General features: G+C 61.3%; 3 protein-coding genes across 3 annotated transcripts; 1 reads left to right on the top strand and 2 right to left on the bottom strand.

Moving 5' to 3' along the window:
* Positions 1-120: 120 nt before the first annotated feature.
* Positions 121-2,977, bottom strand: LOC141735330 (bolA-like protein 2). The gene is made up of 3 exons (XM_074567977.1): positions 2,870-2,977; positions 1,364-1,461; positions 121-260 (listed from the first exon to the last, which is right to left on the bottom strand). Exons 1-3 carry the CDS (start codon positions 2,933-2,935, stop codon positions 161-163), a joined length of 264 nt encoding a protein of 87 aa, XP_074424078.1. The 5' UTR covers positions 2,936-2,977; the 3' UTR covers positions 121-160.
* Positions 2,978-3,035: 58 nt separating this feature from the next.
* LOC141735320 (structure-specific endonuclease subunit SLX1-like) lies at positions 3,036-6,149 on the top strand. Its single transcript, XM_074567963.1, is given in 8 exon segments — positions 3,036-3,221; positions 3,755-3,783; positions 3,786-3,805; positions 3,899-4,010; positions 4,013-4,232; positions 4,557-4,682; positions 5,239-5,338; positions 5,434-6,149. Coding segments are annotated over 8 exon segments (846 nt in total). The 5' UTR covers positions 3,036-3,075; the 3' UTR covers positions 5,527-6,149.
* A 766-nt stretch (positions 6,150-6,915) lies between these two features.
* On the bottom strand, positions 6,916-15,125 carry SGF29 (SAGA complex associated factor 29). The gene is given in 10 exon segments (XM_074567962.1): positions 6,916-6,983; positions 6,986-7,046; positions 8,003-8,165; positions 8,281-8,316; positions 10,087-10,233; positions 11,730-11,859; positions 11,971-12,035; positions 14,569-14,641; positions 14,738-14,813; positions 14,921-15,125. Coding segments are annotated over 10 exon segments (879 nt in total). The 5' UTR covers positions 14,996-15,125; the 3' UTR covers positions 6,916-6,930.
* Between the last annotated feature and the right edge of the window lie 142 nt (positions 15,126-15,267).

The raw sequence follows: 15,267 nt of genomic DNA, 5'->3' as shown, positions 1-15,267 counted from the left end.
GGCCCGCGACGCGCTAACGAGGCGGCGGAAGGGGGTGGGGGGGTGGGGGGGGGTGGGGACGCGATTCGCCGCCGGGCCCGCTAACGAGCGCCGGGCTAATTAGGCGGTGGTTAAGGGGGGTGGGGGGGAGCGATGTAAATTTATGCAAATTTATGCAGATTCAGGCGGCTTTCTCGGCCTCCCATTGCTCGGGGGTGAGCGTCCGCTGCTCCAGGGCGTGGATCCGGCCCAGCTCCGCCCCCAGCGCCTCGTTAACCAGCCTGGGGGGGCAAAACACCTCGTTAACGCTAATTAACGCCCCCCCCCCTTACACCCAAAAAGCTCGTTAACCCCCTTCCCCCGCACAGGGCTAATTACACCCCGCCCCCCCCCCCCCGAGCTCATTAACCCCCCCCACCCCGAGCCAACCACCCCCCCCCCCCCAGGACTAATTAACACCCTCCAGAGCTCGTTAACCACCCCTCCCCCACCAGGGCTAATTACACAGCCCCCGCAAAGCTCATTAACCTTAACCCCCCCAAGGCTAATTACAGCCACCCGAGACTAATTAACCCCCCCCACAAACTAATCCAACCCCCCCCCCAACCCCCCCAACTCATTAAGACCCCCCTCCAGCTCATTAAGCCCTCCCCGGGTTAATTACACCCCCCAAGACTAATTAACATCCCCCCGGACTAATTAACACCCTCCCCCAAGACTAATTAAGACCCCCCCCACCAAAGACTAATTAACCCCCTCCCAGGGCTCATTAATCCCCCCCCCTGGGGCTAATTACACCCCTCGAAGCTCATTAACCCCCCCCAGCGCTAATTACACCCCCCCAAGACTAATTAATACCCCCCAAGACTAATTAACACCCCCCCAAGACTAATTACCACTCCCCCACCAGAGACTAATTAAGCCCCTCCCAAGGCTCATTAACCCCCCTCCCCCAGGGCTAATTACACCCCTCGAAGCTCATTAACCCCCCAGGGCTAATTACACCCCCCTGAGGCTAATTAACACCCCCCCAAGACTAATTAACGCCCTCCCGGGGCTCATCAACCCCCCCCCAGGGCTAATTACACCCCCCCAGGGCTAATTAACACCCCTCCCTCCCCCCCCCGGGGCTCATTAACCCCCCCCCCGAAGTTCATTAACCGTCCCCGCAGCTAATTAACCGCCCCCCCCCCCGGAGCTAATTAACTCCCCCCAGCGCTAATTACCCCCTTCCTCGAGCACATTAACCCCCCTCCCTCCGCGCTCATTACGCACCCTCCCCTAGGGCTAATTAACACCCCCCTCCCCCCCAAAGGCTAATTAAGCTTCCCCAGGGGCTCGTTAAGAGCCTCCCCGGCTCGTTAAGCCCTAATTAGTTAATTACCGGTGGCGCTGCAGCAGCCCCTTCCCCCGGAATAACGAGGCCACGACCAGGAGGCGGAAGCTGGTGGCGCAGCGGGAGGGGGTCGTGTCCTCCACCTCCTAATTAGGGTAATTAAGCACGAGACATCGTTAGCGGGGTTCGTTAGCAGCACCTCCCCCCCCCCCTCCCCACCCAGGGCTCGTTATCTGCCCCAAAGCTCGTTAAACCCCCCCCCAAAAGCTCATTAAATCCGTCCCAAAAGTTATTAGCGCCTTCTCACAGGACTAATTAACCCCCCCGGACTAATTAACATCCCCCCGGGGTTAATTAATACCCCTCCAAGACTAATTAAGCCCCCCTGGGGATAACGAACCCTCCGCTGGGGCTCGTTATCCCCCCAAACAAACTCATTAACCCCCCCCAAGCTTATTGACGTCCCCCCCCGGACTAATTAACAGCACCCCAGGACTAATTAACACCCTCCCAGGACTAATTACCCCCCCCAACACTAATTAACCCCCCCTGGGGATAACGAATCCCCCCCCCCCGGGCTAATTATCCCTCCCCGAGCTCATTAACCCCCCACAGAGGTTATTAACACCCCCCACAGGACTAATTACCCCCCCCAGACTAATTAATACCCCCCCAGGATTAATTAACAACCCCCTCAGGACTAATTAACATCCCCCCCAGGGATAATTAACCCCCCTCCAAGACTAATTAACCACCCCAGACTAATTGGCACCCACCCAGGGCTCATTAGCCCCCCCCAAGCTAATTACCCCCCCTCCAAGACTAATTAACACCCCCCCAGGGCTAATTACCCCCCCTCCAAGACTAATTAACACCCCCCCAGACTAATTAACACCCCCCCGGGGCTCATTAACCCCCCCGAGATAATTACCCCCCCTCCAAGACTAATTAACCTCCCCGGGGCTCATTAACACCCCCCCCGGACTAATTAATCCTCCCGGACTAATTAACATCCCCCCCAGGAATAATTAACATCCCCCCGGGGCTAATTACACCCCCCTCCAAGACTAATTAACATCCCCCCGGGGCTCATTAACCCCCCCCCGAGCTAATTACCCCCGTCCAAGACTAATTAACACCCTCCCCGGGGCTAATTACCCCCCCCTCCAAGACTAATTAACACCCCCCGGGGCTAATTACCCCCTCTCCAAGACTAATTAACCCCCCCCAGCTAATTACCCCCCCTCCAAGACTAATTAACCCCCCCCCGGGGCTAATTACCCCCCCTCCAAGACTAATTAACCCCCCCGGGGCTCATTAACACCCCCCGGACTAATTAATCCTCCTGGGACTAATTAACATCCCCCCCAGGAATAATTAACCCCCCCCGGGGCTAATTACGCCCCCTCCAAGACTAATTAACCCCCCCCCGAAGCTCATTAACAGCCACCCCCCACCCAACCCCCCCCCGCGGGGGCTCATTAACGCCCCCCGCCCCCTCCAGGCCCCGCCCCCTCCCCGAGGCCCCGCCCCCGCCAGGCCCCGCCCCCTGACCACGTGCTCCGCCCCCAGCGCGCGCTCCAGCCGCTCCCGCAGCCCCTCCGCGCTCAGCGCCGCCATCTTGGATCCGACTCCCCGTCCCCCCCACCTCCTTCCTCCTGCCCCGTGGCGTCACTTCCCGTCCGCCGCCGATTGGCGGAAGCGGGCGCGGGGGGTTGTGGGAAAGGGCCGGAAGTGACGTGGCGGGGGGGGGGAGGCCCATGGCGGTGCGGGCCGTTTACCTGCTGCGGGCGGGGCGGGGCCGGAGCTACGTGGGCTTCACCCGGGACCCGGCGCGGCGGCTCCGGCAGCACAACGGGGGGCGGCGGCGGGGGGGGGCGCGGCGGACCAGCGGGAGGGGGCCCTGGTGAGCGGGGGGGAGGGCCGGAAGTGGGGGGCGGGGAAGCGGAAACGGGGGGAGGGAGCTCCGGAAGGCGGAAGTTGCGGGGGGGGAAGGAATGGAATTGGGGGAGGGGGGGGGAGGAGAAAACCGGGGGAGGAAGCGGAAACGGGGGGAGGGTCAAAATGGGGGGAGAGTCGAAGCGGGGGGAAATGGGGCGGAAACGGAAATGGGGGGGAGGAAGTGACGAGGGAGGGTGGAAATGGGGGAGGAAAACGAGGGGGGAGGCGGAAACGGGGGGGGAGGAAAGGAGGGGGCGGGACAATGGGGAATGGGGCCGCCGGAAATGGCGGGAGGGGGGAAGGGGGGCCGGAAGTGAGGGAAGAGACAGGAAACGAGGGGGCGGAAGTGACAGGGGAGGAGAACCCAGGAAGTAACGTGAGGCCGGAAGGGAGGGGGAACCCGGAAGCCGGTGGCCGGAAGTTAGAGGAAAAACCCGGAAGTGGGGACCTGGAAGCGTGGCCTTGAGCCCCGCCCCCCCCCCGACGTCACTTCCGCAGGGAGATGGAGCTCTACGTCTACGGCTTCCCTCGGACGTGGCCGCCCTCCGGGTAAGCCCCGCCCCCCCCCAAGCCCCGCCCCCTCTTCGGGCCGGAAGTCCCGCCCCCTTCCCCCGCTGACCCCGCCCCCTCTCGCCGCCGCAGTTCGAGTGGGCGTGGCAGCACCCCACGGCCTCCCGCCGCCTGCCGGGCGTGGCCGGGCGGCGCCCCCGGGAGCAGCCAATCGCCTTCGCCCTGCGCCTCCTGCCCCACCTCCTGGCGGCCCGCCCTGGCGCCGCCTCCCCCTGCGCCTCCGCTGGCTCCGCCCCCCGCCCCGCCCCGCCCTGGCCCCGCCCCCGCCCCCCACGTCGTCCTGGAGGAAGGGGCGGGGGCTTCCCCCTCTCCGGCCCCGCCCCCGCCGCAGGAGGCCGCGCCCACCCGGAAGTGAGGCCAAGGACACGCCCCCCCGCCCTGCGACGTCTGCGGGGGGGGCTGCCCGGTGAGGGGCGGGGCCTGGGGGAAGGGGCGGGGCCTATAGGGGAAGGGGGCGGGGCTTGGATGAGGGTGGGAGGGGGCGGGGGACAGGGCCTATGGGGAAGGGGCGGGGCCAGGGGCGAAAGGGAGGGGGGGGGCTCCGATGGTGGGCGGGGTCTGGGGAGGTGGGCGGGGCCTGTAGGAAGGGGCGGGGCCTATGAGGGGAGTGTTTGGGGGGAGGGCTTTAAGGGGGGGTTTTGGAGGGTGGGGGAGGGGTGAGGCGGGGGGAGGGGTCATGGGGGGGTGGGCGGGGTTTGTGACGTCACTAACGGTGTCTCCCGCCCCCCAGGCAGAGGCCCCGCCCCCCCTGCGCTGCCCCGCGCTGCCCCATGGCCGCCCACCCCCCCTGCCTGGCCCGGGCCTTCCTGCGGGGGGAGGGGCCGGAGCTGCTGCCGGTGGGCGGGGCCTGTCCGCGGTGAGGGGCGGGGCCTCGGGGGGAAGGGGGCGGGGCCTCGGGGGGAAGGGGGCGGGGCCTCGGGGGGAAGGGGGCGGGGCCTCGGGAGACAGGGATGGGGGGGGCCCCCGTTGCTAAGGGGGCGAGGGCTCGTTGCTAGGGGGCGGGGCCACCGCGGGGAGCCGTTGTTGTGGGCGGGGCCTGTTGCTAAGGGCAGGGGTTGCTAAGGGGGCGGGGCCTGTTGCTAAGGGCAGGGGGTTGGTAAGGGGGGGCGGGGCCCGTTGCTAAGGGGCAAAGCCTCATTCCCAGGGGCAGGGCCCCCGTTGCCGGGGCGGTTGCTAGGGGGCGGGGCCTCCTCCGAAAGGCCTGCTGCTATTGGGGGAGCCGTTGCCAGGGGGCGGGGCTTGTCGCTCAAGGCCGGGGTGGTTGCTAGGGGGTGGGGCCACACCCGGAAGCTCTCACTAAGGGGGGGGGGCGGGGGCTTGTTGCTATGGGCGGGGGGTTGCTAGGGGGCGTGGCCTGGTTGCTGGGGGGGGGGGCGTTGCCATCACCATGGTAACACACACACCCCCTCCAGGTGCCACGCCCCCCTGCTGTGGGGCGACCTGATTCGCCACCACCTGGGGGAGGCCGATGACATCAGCGAAGGGGGGGCGGAGCTGGACGACCCCGCCCCGGTAAGCCCCGCCCACCCCAACCCCCCCCACACACACTTCCGGCCACGCCCCCTGGCGCCAACCACTGACCTTTCCCCCCTCCCCCCCCCCCGCAGCCTGATTGGCCGGACGAGGAGCTGCCACCGGCCGGGGGGGCGGAGCCAGAGAGTGGCTCCGCCCCCCCGGGTGCATTTAATTACAGTTTTTAATTAATTTATTGACAATAAAGAGGCTCTTCTTTCTGTTTAGGGGAGGCCCCTCCCCCGCAGTGACATCAGCGCCGCCATTTCCTCACGCCCCTCCCCCAAGGCCCCGCCCCCTGGCTCCACCCACCCCCCCCTCAGCCGTTCAGCCCCGCCCCTTTGTGGCCCAGGCCCCGCCCCCTTCATTTGAGCCCCGCCCCTCCTCTCCCCTTCCCCATATAAGGCTGGGGGGGGCCTTCTTTAGCCCCGCCCAGTTCTCGTTGGCCCCGCCCCCTTTCCCCTGACCACGCCCCCTTGGTTGTTTCCCCATAATGGGCTGAGCCCCGCCCCTTCCTCTTTAGCTCCGCCCCCTTGCCTCCCTATTGCCTTATATGCGGCTAAGCCCCGCCCCCTTGCTCCTTGCCCCCTCCCCTTGGCCCCGCCCCCCTCTTTGCCACCCTCCTTCGTGGCCCCGCCCCCTCTCCTTGGCCCCGCCCCCTTCGTGGCCTCGCCCCCTTGCCTCCCTATTGGCTTATATAGCACTGAGCCCCGCCCCCTTGCTCCTTGCCCCCCCTCCCCTGGCCCCGCCCCTTCTATGCCCCCCCTTCCTCCGTGGCCCCGCCCTTTCTCCTTGGCCCCGCCCCCTCTCGTTGCCCCCCCCCTTCTCTGCGGCCCCGCCTCCTCTCCCCTGGCCCTGCCTTTTCTCCTTGGCCCCGCCCCCCCGTGGCCCTGCCCCCCCTCTTCCTCCTTAGCCCCGCCCCCTCCATCTTTGCCCCCCCTTCTCCGTGGCCCCGCCCCCTCTTTGTCCCCCCCCGTGGCCCTGCCCCCTCTCCTTGGCCCCGCCCCCTTCCTCCTTGGCCCCGCCCCTCTATCTTTGCCCCCCCCCTCCTTGGCCCCGCCCTTTCTCCTTGGCCCCACCCCCTCTCCTTGGCACCGCCCTCTTCCTCCTTGGCCCCGCCCCCTCTATCTTTGCCCCTCCTTCTCTTTGGCCCCGCCCCCTCTCCTTGGCCCCGCCCCATCTTTGCCCCCCCCCGTGGCCCTGCCCCCCCTCCTCTGGCCCCGCCCCCTCTATCTTTGCCCCCTTCTTGGCCCCGCCCCCTTTCTCCTTGGCGCCGTCCCCTCTCCCCTGGCCCCTCCTTCTCCTTGGCCCCGCCCCCTCCATCTTTGCCCCGCCCTTTCTCCTTGGCCCCGCCCCATCTTTACCCCCCATGGCCCTGCCCCCTCTCCTTGGCCCCGCCCCCTCTATCTTTGCCCGCCTTCCTCCGTGGCCCCGCCCTTTCTCCTTGGCCCCGCTCCCTCTCCTTGCCCCGCCCCCTCCCTCTTTCCCCCCCCCCCTCCTTGGCCCCGCCCCTCTCCCCTCTCTCTCCTTGGCCCCGCCCCCTCCATCTTTGCCCCCCTCCCCGTGGCCCCGCCCCCCCCTCCCCCCGCCGCTCACTTCTTCTTGCTCTCCCGACAGGCCACCACGTAGCGCTGGGCCACGTTGAGGGGGGCGAGTAGCCGTCGGCGTAGGACGTGTCCTCGAACAGCACCGAGTAGTCGTCCTGCGGCTGGGGGGGCACGGGGGGTACTGGGGGGCACTGGGAGCCACTTGAGGGGGACTGGGACTCACTGGGGGGGGACTGAGAGCCACTGGGACCCACTGGGGGGGACTGGGACCTGCTGGGGGGGGACTGGGGGGTACTGGGGGGGCACTGGGAGCCACTGGGGGGGCACTGGGACCAACGCGGGGGGGGACTGAGGAGCCACTGGGACCCACTGGGGAGGAACTGGGGGGGACTGGGACCCACTGGGGGGGGCACTGGGGGCACTGAGCACAAGGGGGGGGGCACTGGGACCAACTTGGGGGGGGGAGACTGGGGGGCTTGCACTCACCTGCTGGGGGGGGGGTTCAGGGGGTTTGGGGGGGAGGGTCGGAATCACCCACTGGGGGGGAGGGGGGGGGGGGGGGTCGCGGGGGGGGTGGCACTCACCTGCTGGGGGGGTAAAAGGGGGTCACGGGGGGGTGAGGGGGGTCGCAGGGGGGTGGGGGGGTCGCGGGGGGTGGCACTCACTCACTGCTGGGGGGGGAAGGGGGGTTTGGGGGGGGTGGGGGGGGTTGCAGGGGGGTGGGGGGGTCACGGGGGGCGGCACTCACCCGCTGGGGGGGGGGAAGGGGGGGTTTGGGGGGGTCGAGGGGGGGGGGGGTCGGATCACCCGCCGGGGGGGGATGAGGGGGGTCACGGGGGGGCGGCACTCACCCGCTGGGGGGGGGGAAGGGGGGGTTTGGGGGGGTTCGGGGGGGGGGGGTCGGAATCACCCACTGGGGGGGGGCTGAGGGGGTCGCGGGGGGGTGGGGGGGGTCACGGGGGGGGCGGCACTCACCCGCTGGGGGGGGAAGGGGGGGTTTGGGGGGGTTCGAGGGGGGGGGGGGGTCGGAATCACCTGCTGGGGGGGGGTTTGGGGGGGGAGGGTCAGAATCACCCACTGGGGGGGGGTGGGGGGGTCGCGGGGGGGCGGCACTCACCCGCTGGGGGGGGGCGTGGATGAGGGCGCGGTAGAAGCAGGTGGTTTGGGGGTAAAGGGCCAAAACCAGCTGGTCTTTGGTGAAAAGGGCCTCGGGGTCGGTCTCGGGGTTGGTTTTCCACTGGGGGAGGGGGATGATGCGGCGCCGGCTCAGCGTGTGCCGCCTGGGGGGGGGGGGCACAAAAAAAGGGGGGGGGGATGTCACTGCAAAGAGACACCCCCCCCACACACACACTGCCACGTTTTGGGGGGGTTTTGGGGGGTTTCGGGGTCACTTACTCTTTGCCTTCTTCGTCGATGTCGTCCACTTCGTACCTGGGGGGGGGGGAAAGATGAAATTGGGGGGGGGGGCACAAAATTGGGGGGGAAAAAGGGGGGGACGGGGACATGAAACTGGGGGGGCCAAAATTGGGGGGTTGGGGGGGAAAATGGGGGGTTGAGGGGAGGGAAGAGATAAAAAAAAAAGGAGGGTTTGGGGAGAAAAGCCCAAAATTAAGGGGGAAAAAGGGGGGGACGGGGACATGAAACTGGGGGGGGCCAAAATGGGGGTTGGGGGGGGGAATGGGGGGTTGGGGGGGGGAAGGAGTAAAAAAAAAAAAGGGGGGTTTGGGGGGAAAAACCCAAAATTGGGGGGGAAAATGGGGGGGGGGGACACACACATGAAATTGGGGGACTGGGGGGGGCCAAAATGGGGGGAACCCCAAAATTGGGGGGGGAAATATGAAATTGGGGGGGGGAATGGGGGGAGCACAAAATTAGGGGGTTGGGGGGGGAAGGGGTTAAAAAAAAGGGGGGGTTGGGGGGAAAAATGGGAGGAAAAGCCCAAAATTAAGGGGGGGAAAAAGGGGGGGATGAGGACATGAAACTGGGGGGGCCAAAATGGGGGGGACCCCAAAATTGGGGGGGAAATATGAAGTTGAGGGGGGTGGGGGCACAAAATTAGGGGGTTGGGGGGGGAGGAATAAAAAAAAAAAAGGGGGGTTTGGGGGAAAAACCCAAAATTGGGGGGGAAAAATGGGGGGGGGGCACAAAATTGGGGTGTTGTGGGGGGAAAGGGTAAAAAAAAAAGGGGGGTTTGGGGGGAAAAATGGGGGGAGAAGCCCAAAATTGGAGGGGTTGGGGGGGAAAAATGGGGGGGACCCATGGAATTGGGGGGCAAAATGGGGGGGACCCCAAAACTGGGGGGGGGGGAATATGAAATTGGGGGGGTTGGGGGGGGGAAGGGGCAAAAAATAGGGGAGGTTGTGGGGAAAAATGGGGGAAAAGCCCAAAATTGGGGAGTTGGGGGGGGGGGATGTGAAAACTGGGGGGGGAGGGGGAACACAAACGGGGGGGCAAAAAAAGGCGGGTTTTGGGGCAGAAAAATGGGGGGGAACCCCAACACTGGGGAGTTTGGGGGGGGGGATATGAAATTGGGGAGCTTGGGGGGAGTAAAAATGAGGGGGGACCCCAAAATTGGGGGGGTGGGGGGGGAAGGGGCAAAAAAAATGGGGGGTTTGGGGGGAAGAGGCCAAAATTGGGAGGTTTTGGGGGGGAAACGCGAAATTTGGGGGGGGGGGGAAGGGGGGAAGCCCAAAAATGGGGGGGCAAAACGCTGAAATTGGGGGGGGGGGACGACACACATGAAATTGGGGGGGTGGGGGGGTATTTCCGGGTCTCTTTGGGGGGGATCTGGGGGGATTTGGGGGCCGCGGGGGGAATATTTTGGGCCATTTTTAGCCTATTTTGGGGCCCAGAGCACTATTCCAAAGCGTATTTTGGGGCGATTTACATGTTTTTTTTTTGGGGGGGGGGGGGAGAGGGGGGGGTGTTTTCAGCCACTTTTGAGGCACGAGGGGAATTTTGGGGTGGGGGAGGTATTTCCGGGCACATTTTGGGGTGATTTGAGGGGATTTTGGAGTAATTTCGTGCCTTTCCGGGCCCCAGGGAGGTGCCTCAGGGTGTATTTTGGGGCACAAGGGGGTGATTTCGGGGCACTTTCGGAGGGTTTTGGAGCCGTTTCGGGGGGGATTTGGGGGCACGGGGGGATTTGGGGGTGCTGGGGGGTGGATTTTGGGGGGAATAAAGGGGTTTTTGGGGTCTCACTTGTTGGCGGCGTGGCTGTAGCTGACGACCTCGGCCAGGATCCATTGCTCGTCCCCTTCCAGCGCCTTCACCCGAGCGGCCACTTTGTCCCCGGGTCGGGCCACGTAGTCGCCGGCCGCTGGCACCGCCCCGCAGAGGGGGGGGGGTCTGGGGGGGGAGGGGGGAACACCCCCCAAAATCAGGGGGGACCCCAAAATCCACCCCCCCGTGCCCCAAAACCCCCCACCTCGTGCCTCAAAATGGCCGCCCCCCCCGGGGGACAAAATGGCCGCCCCGGGGGGACGACGACCCCCCAAAACCACCCTGAGACCCGCCGCCTCCCCCCCCCCGAAAAAAACCTTCTTTCACCCCAAAACCCCCCCGTTTCACCCCATTTCCCTCCCCCGAGAGGGGGGTGGGAAGCCCCAAATGCCGTGGGGAACCCCAAAACCGCCCCGTTTTACCCCAAAACTCCCCTTTATCCCCCCCATCCCGCCAAAACCCCTGTGAGATTCCCCCCCCGAAACCCGCGATTTCACCTCAAAAACCCCCAAATTTCGCCCCTAAAACCCCCCAATTTTGCCCCATTTCCCCTCCACAAAGGGCTGGAAAACCCCGAGTTTCTCCAAGGACCACAAAGTCGCCCATTTTCACCCCAAAATCCCCCTCAGACCCCCCAAAACTTCCTTTATCCCACAAATCCCCCCCAAAACCCCAATTTCACCTCAAAACCCTCTAATGTCAGCCCTAAAAAAAAACCAATTTCGCCCTATTTCCCCTCCCCGAGCAGCTAGAAACCCCCGAATTTATCAAGAAACCCCCAAATCGCCCGTTTTTACCCCAAAATCCCCCTCAGACCCCCAGAAACTCCCTTTGATCCCACCAAAACCCCTGTGAGATGCCCCCCAAAACCCCAATTTCACCCCAAAACCCACCAATTTCACCCCTAAAAAACCCCAATTTTGCCCCATTTCCCCTCCCCGAGGGGCTGCAAATGCCCAAATTTCTCGAGAAACCCCAAAATCGCTCTTTTCACCCCAAAATTCCCCTCAGACCCCCAAAAGCTTCCATTATACCCTGGATCCCGCCAAAACTCCTGTGAGATGCCCCCAAAACCCCCAATTTCACCTCAAAAAATCCCAATTCCACCCCTAAAAAAATGCCGATTTCGCCCCGTTTCCCCTCCCGAGGGGCTGCAAACCCCCAAGTTTCTCAAGGAACCCCAAAATTGCCCATTTTCACCCCAAAACGTCCCTCAGACCCCCAAAACCTTCCATTATACCCTGGATCCCGCCAAAACCCCTGTGAGATCCCCCCGAAACCCCCAATTTCACCTCAAAAAAAACCAATTCCAGCCCTAAAAAAACCCAATTTCGCCCCATTTCCCCTCCCCGAGGGGCTGTAAACGCCCAAGTTTCTCGAGGAACCCCAAAATCGCCCGTTTTGACCCCAAAATCCCCCTCAGACCCCCAGAAACTCCCTTTGATCCCACCAAAACCCCTGTGAGATGCCCCCGAAAACCCCCAATTTCACCTCAAAAAATCCCAATTCCACCCCTAAAAAAACGCCGATTTCGCCCCTTTTCCCCTCCCCGAGGGGCTGCAACCCCCCAAGTTTCTCGAGGAACCCCAAAATCGCCCGTTTTCCCCCCGAAAAGGCCTCACTTCTCGCCGGGTTTGCCGATCCAGAGGGGCAGCGTCATGGCCGACTGCTGGAGCAGCGTCATCAGCACCCCCCGGCGCATCGTCTTCCGCGGCGGCTCCGCTTCGCTGTAAATCCCCGCGATTTTGGCCGCTAACAAAAACATAAAGTTTCAGGAAGGGGCCCCCCCCGTCCCAGAGGGGCCACCCCCGCTTCGTTTTGGGGTTAAACACCCCGGTTTTGGGGGTGGGGGGGGGCCGGTACCAATGCGACGTTCCTCCAGGAGGGACTTGATCTCGGCGATTTTGTCCAGCGCTTTACGCAAAATGCTGCGAAAACCAGCAAAATTGGTTAAAAACGGAGAGTCGGGAGGTCAAAAGGGGAGTTTGGGGTGAAAACGGGGGGTTTGGGGGGGAGGAAATGGTTTTTTTAGGGGGGAAACAGGGGTTTTGGGGGGAAATAAATGAGGTTTTCCCTGCGTTAAAAATGGGGTTCAAGAGGGGAAAATGGGGATTTTGGGGTGAAAAAGGTGGATTTTGGGGCTAATTTATGGGCAATTTTGTATTAAAAAAGGGGTTTTAGAGGGAAAAAAGGAAATTTTGTAACTCGCAAATCAATCTTTTGGGGTCAAAAAGGCGTTTGGGAGGGTAAAAAGGGGGTTTGGGATTAATAAATGGGGATTTTGTGTTAAAATGCGGATTTGGGGAGAAAAAGCGTGATTTTAGGAAAAAACGGAACACTTTGTAAATCCTAAATGGGAATTTTTCGCTAAAAACGGGGATTTGGGGGTGGAATGGGGATTTTATGGTGGAAAAACGAGGTTTTCGGAACTAATAAAAGAAGTTTTTTATGAAAAAGGCAATTTTGGGGGGGAAAGGGGGATTTTGGGGGGAAGAAGGTGGATTTTGGGGCGAAAAAGGGGGATTTGGAAGCTGGAAATGGCGATTTGGGGACAAAAATGGGGACTTTTGGCAGGGAAAGGGGGACCTGGGGGGATTAAAAAAACCAGCGATTTGGACAAAAATTCCAATTTGTCAACAAAAAAAATGACAATTTTGCATGAAAGATGAAAATTTGGGGAGTAAAAATGGGATTTTGGGGGTGAAAGTGAGATTTGGGGGTTCTTAAGGAGGCGTCTGGGGGGAAAGTGGGGTTTTGGGGTGAAAAAGGGGGATTTATGGAAAAAAGGGGGGAGTCTTGGGGCAATAAACACGTTTTTTCCCCTCAAAAACCAACGCTTTAATAAAAAAAAAATCAATTATTAAAAACAAGAATTTCAAATCAAAATGTACAAATTTTGCCTTAAAATTAAATATTTGAAGGCAAAAATTAGAACCTTGGAGCTAAAAACGGGGATTTAGGTGGAAAAAGGGCGATTCGGGAGGGAAAGAAGGGGGTTTTGGGGTTAAAAATGGGGATTTAGGCATAGAAATTAATTAATAAAACCAAAATTTCCCTCAAAAACAGGAAAATAAATAAAAAATTAGGTTAAAAATCGGAACTTGGGATCAAGACGGGCGGCTTCGGGGCTAAAATTGGAAATTTGAAGTTAAAAATAAACATTTGTGAATCACCAAACGTAAATTTTGCATCAAAATGGGAAAACTGAACGTTAAAAGTTAAAGGTTTTAGTTAAAAACGGAAAATGAGAATTAAAAAGGGGGGTTTGAACACCAAAAAATGGGGACTTTTGAGGAAAAACGGACATTTAAAAGGGGGACACGGGGATTTTTTTGGGGGGGAAATGGGGATTTGGGGATCAAAAATGGGGATTCAGGACTAAAAAGAAAGTTTTTGAGCTTAAAAAGATGGAATTTTGGTTAAAAAGGGGATCTGGGGTGGGAAATGGGGAATTTACGGGGGAAAAAAGCAAATTTGGGTCACAACAAGGGGATTATGGCCCACAATAAGATCATTTTAGGTGACAAAAAAGCTATTTTGGGTCACAGAAACACAATTTGGTGCTAAAAAAGGGGCATTTGGGGTCACAAAAAGGCAATTTTGGGCTACAAAAGGGCAATTTTGGGCCACAGGAGTGGCATTTGGGGCCACAAAAGGGCAATTTTGGGCTACAAAACAGAGATTTTGGGCCACCACAGCAGCGTTTGGGGCAACAGAAGGGCGATTTTGGGCTACAAAATGGGCATTTTGGGTCACACAAGGAGTATTTGGGGCCACAAAAGAGTGATTTTGGCTACAAAAGGCACATTTTGGGCCACAAAAGGGCAATTTTGGGCCACAACAGCGGCGTTTGGGGCAACAGAAGGGCAATTTTGGGCTACAGAAGCGGCATTTTGCGTCACAAAAGGGTGGTTTTGAGCCACAACGGACATTTGGGGCCACAGAAGGGCGATTTTGGGCCACAAAAGGGGCATTTAGGGCCACAACATGAGCATTTTGGGTCACCAAAAGGAGATTCTGGGCTACAAAAGGGGCATTTTGGGTCACAGAAGCGGCATTTGGGGCCACAAAAGGGTGATTTTGGCTACAAGCGGTGCATTTTGGGCCACAAAAGGGCAATTTTGAGCTACAAAAGGGCTATTTTGGGCCACCAAAGGAGCATTTAGGGCCATAACAGGAGCATTTTCAGTCACCAAAAGGAGATTCTGGGCTACAAAAGGGCCATTTTGGGCCACAACAGGGTGATTTTGGGCCACAACAGTGGCATTTGGGGCCACAGAAAAGCGATTCTGGGCTACAAAGGGGCGATTTTGGGCCACAAAGGGCATTTTGGGTCACAGAAAGGGTATCTGGGGCCACAGAAGGGCGAGTCTGGACTACAAAGGGAGCATTTTGGGTCACCAAAGGGCACTTTTGGGCTACGAAAGGAGCATTTTGGGTCACAGAAGATGAAAAGCCTACTTGCACTCGGCCTCAGCGTCGGCCTTGGCGGTGGTGTAGAGCCCCCGCAGCTTGGTCCGGTAATAGGGGGAGACTGGGGGGGAGATGAGGGGGTGAGGAGGGACCGGGGGCGTCCCCCACATCCCCCCAACCGCCCCCCCCCCCCCCGGTGTGTCCCGGCCCCCCTCACTCTTGTTCTCCGTCTGCATCCGCTCGTGGGTTTTTTGGATGTTGACCAGGTTGTGCTCGCTGCGGGAGCGCTCCTCCTGAGGGGAAACGGCGGTGAGGGGAGGGGGGGGCGGTGGAGAACGCCCACAAACATGCACCGAGGGGGTCTTTAGGGGCTTCCCCCCCCACACCTCAACCCCGCTACCTGCGTCTGTTTGATGAGCTGGTGCAGCTCCCCCAGCAGCTCCGCGATGCGGGAGTCGGCGGAGACCAGCGCCATGGCGGCCTGAGGCGACGCGGGGGGGGGCTGAGGGGAAGCGGGGGGGGGCACAAATGGCGGCCTAAGGGGAGAAATGGAGAAGGGGGGACAAACGGCCTGAGGGGAAAGGGGGAGGAGGGAAATAGCGGCCTGAGGGGGGCGAAGGGGAAGGGGGGGGCGAGAAATGGCGGGCGGAGGGGAGAAGGGGGAGGGGCACAAAATGGCGGCCTGAGGGGGAAAGAGGGGGGTCACAAAATGGCGGAGGGTCCCTCCGCGCATGCGCCGGTGGGGGG

This window comes from Larus michahellis, chromosome 30, assembly GCF_964199755.1.
Source record: "Larus michahellis chromosome 30, bLarMic1.1, whole genome shotgun sequence".
In the NCBI taxonomy this organism is placed as follows: Eukaryota; Metazoa; Chordata; class Aves; order Charadriiformes; family Laridae; genus Larus; species Larus michahellis.
Note: the sequence above shows the minus strand (reverse complement) of the source record. Positions and strands in the feature narration are given on the sequence as shown.

Bases quoted from the DNA above. Each gene is read 5' to 3' on its own strand.
- LOC141735330 (XM_074567977.1), bottom strand. From the start codon at position 2,935: ATGGCGGCGCTGAGCGCGGAGGGGCTGCGGGAGCGGCTGGAGCGCGCG. The intron at 1,462-2,869 runs GTCAGGGGGCGG...TACCCTAATTAG, and splicing joins CGCTGGGGGCGGAGCACGTG to GAGGTGGAGGACACGACCCC. The intron at 261-1,363 runs GTAATTAACTAA...TTGCCCCCCCAG, and splicing joins GGGCTGCTGCAGCGCCACCG to GCTGGTTAACGAGGCGCTGG.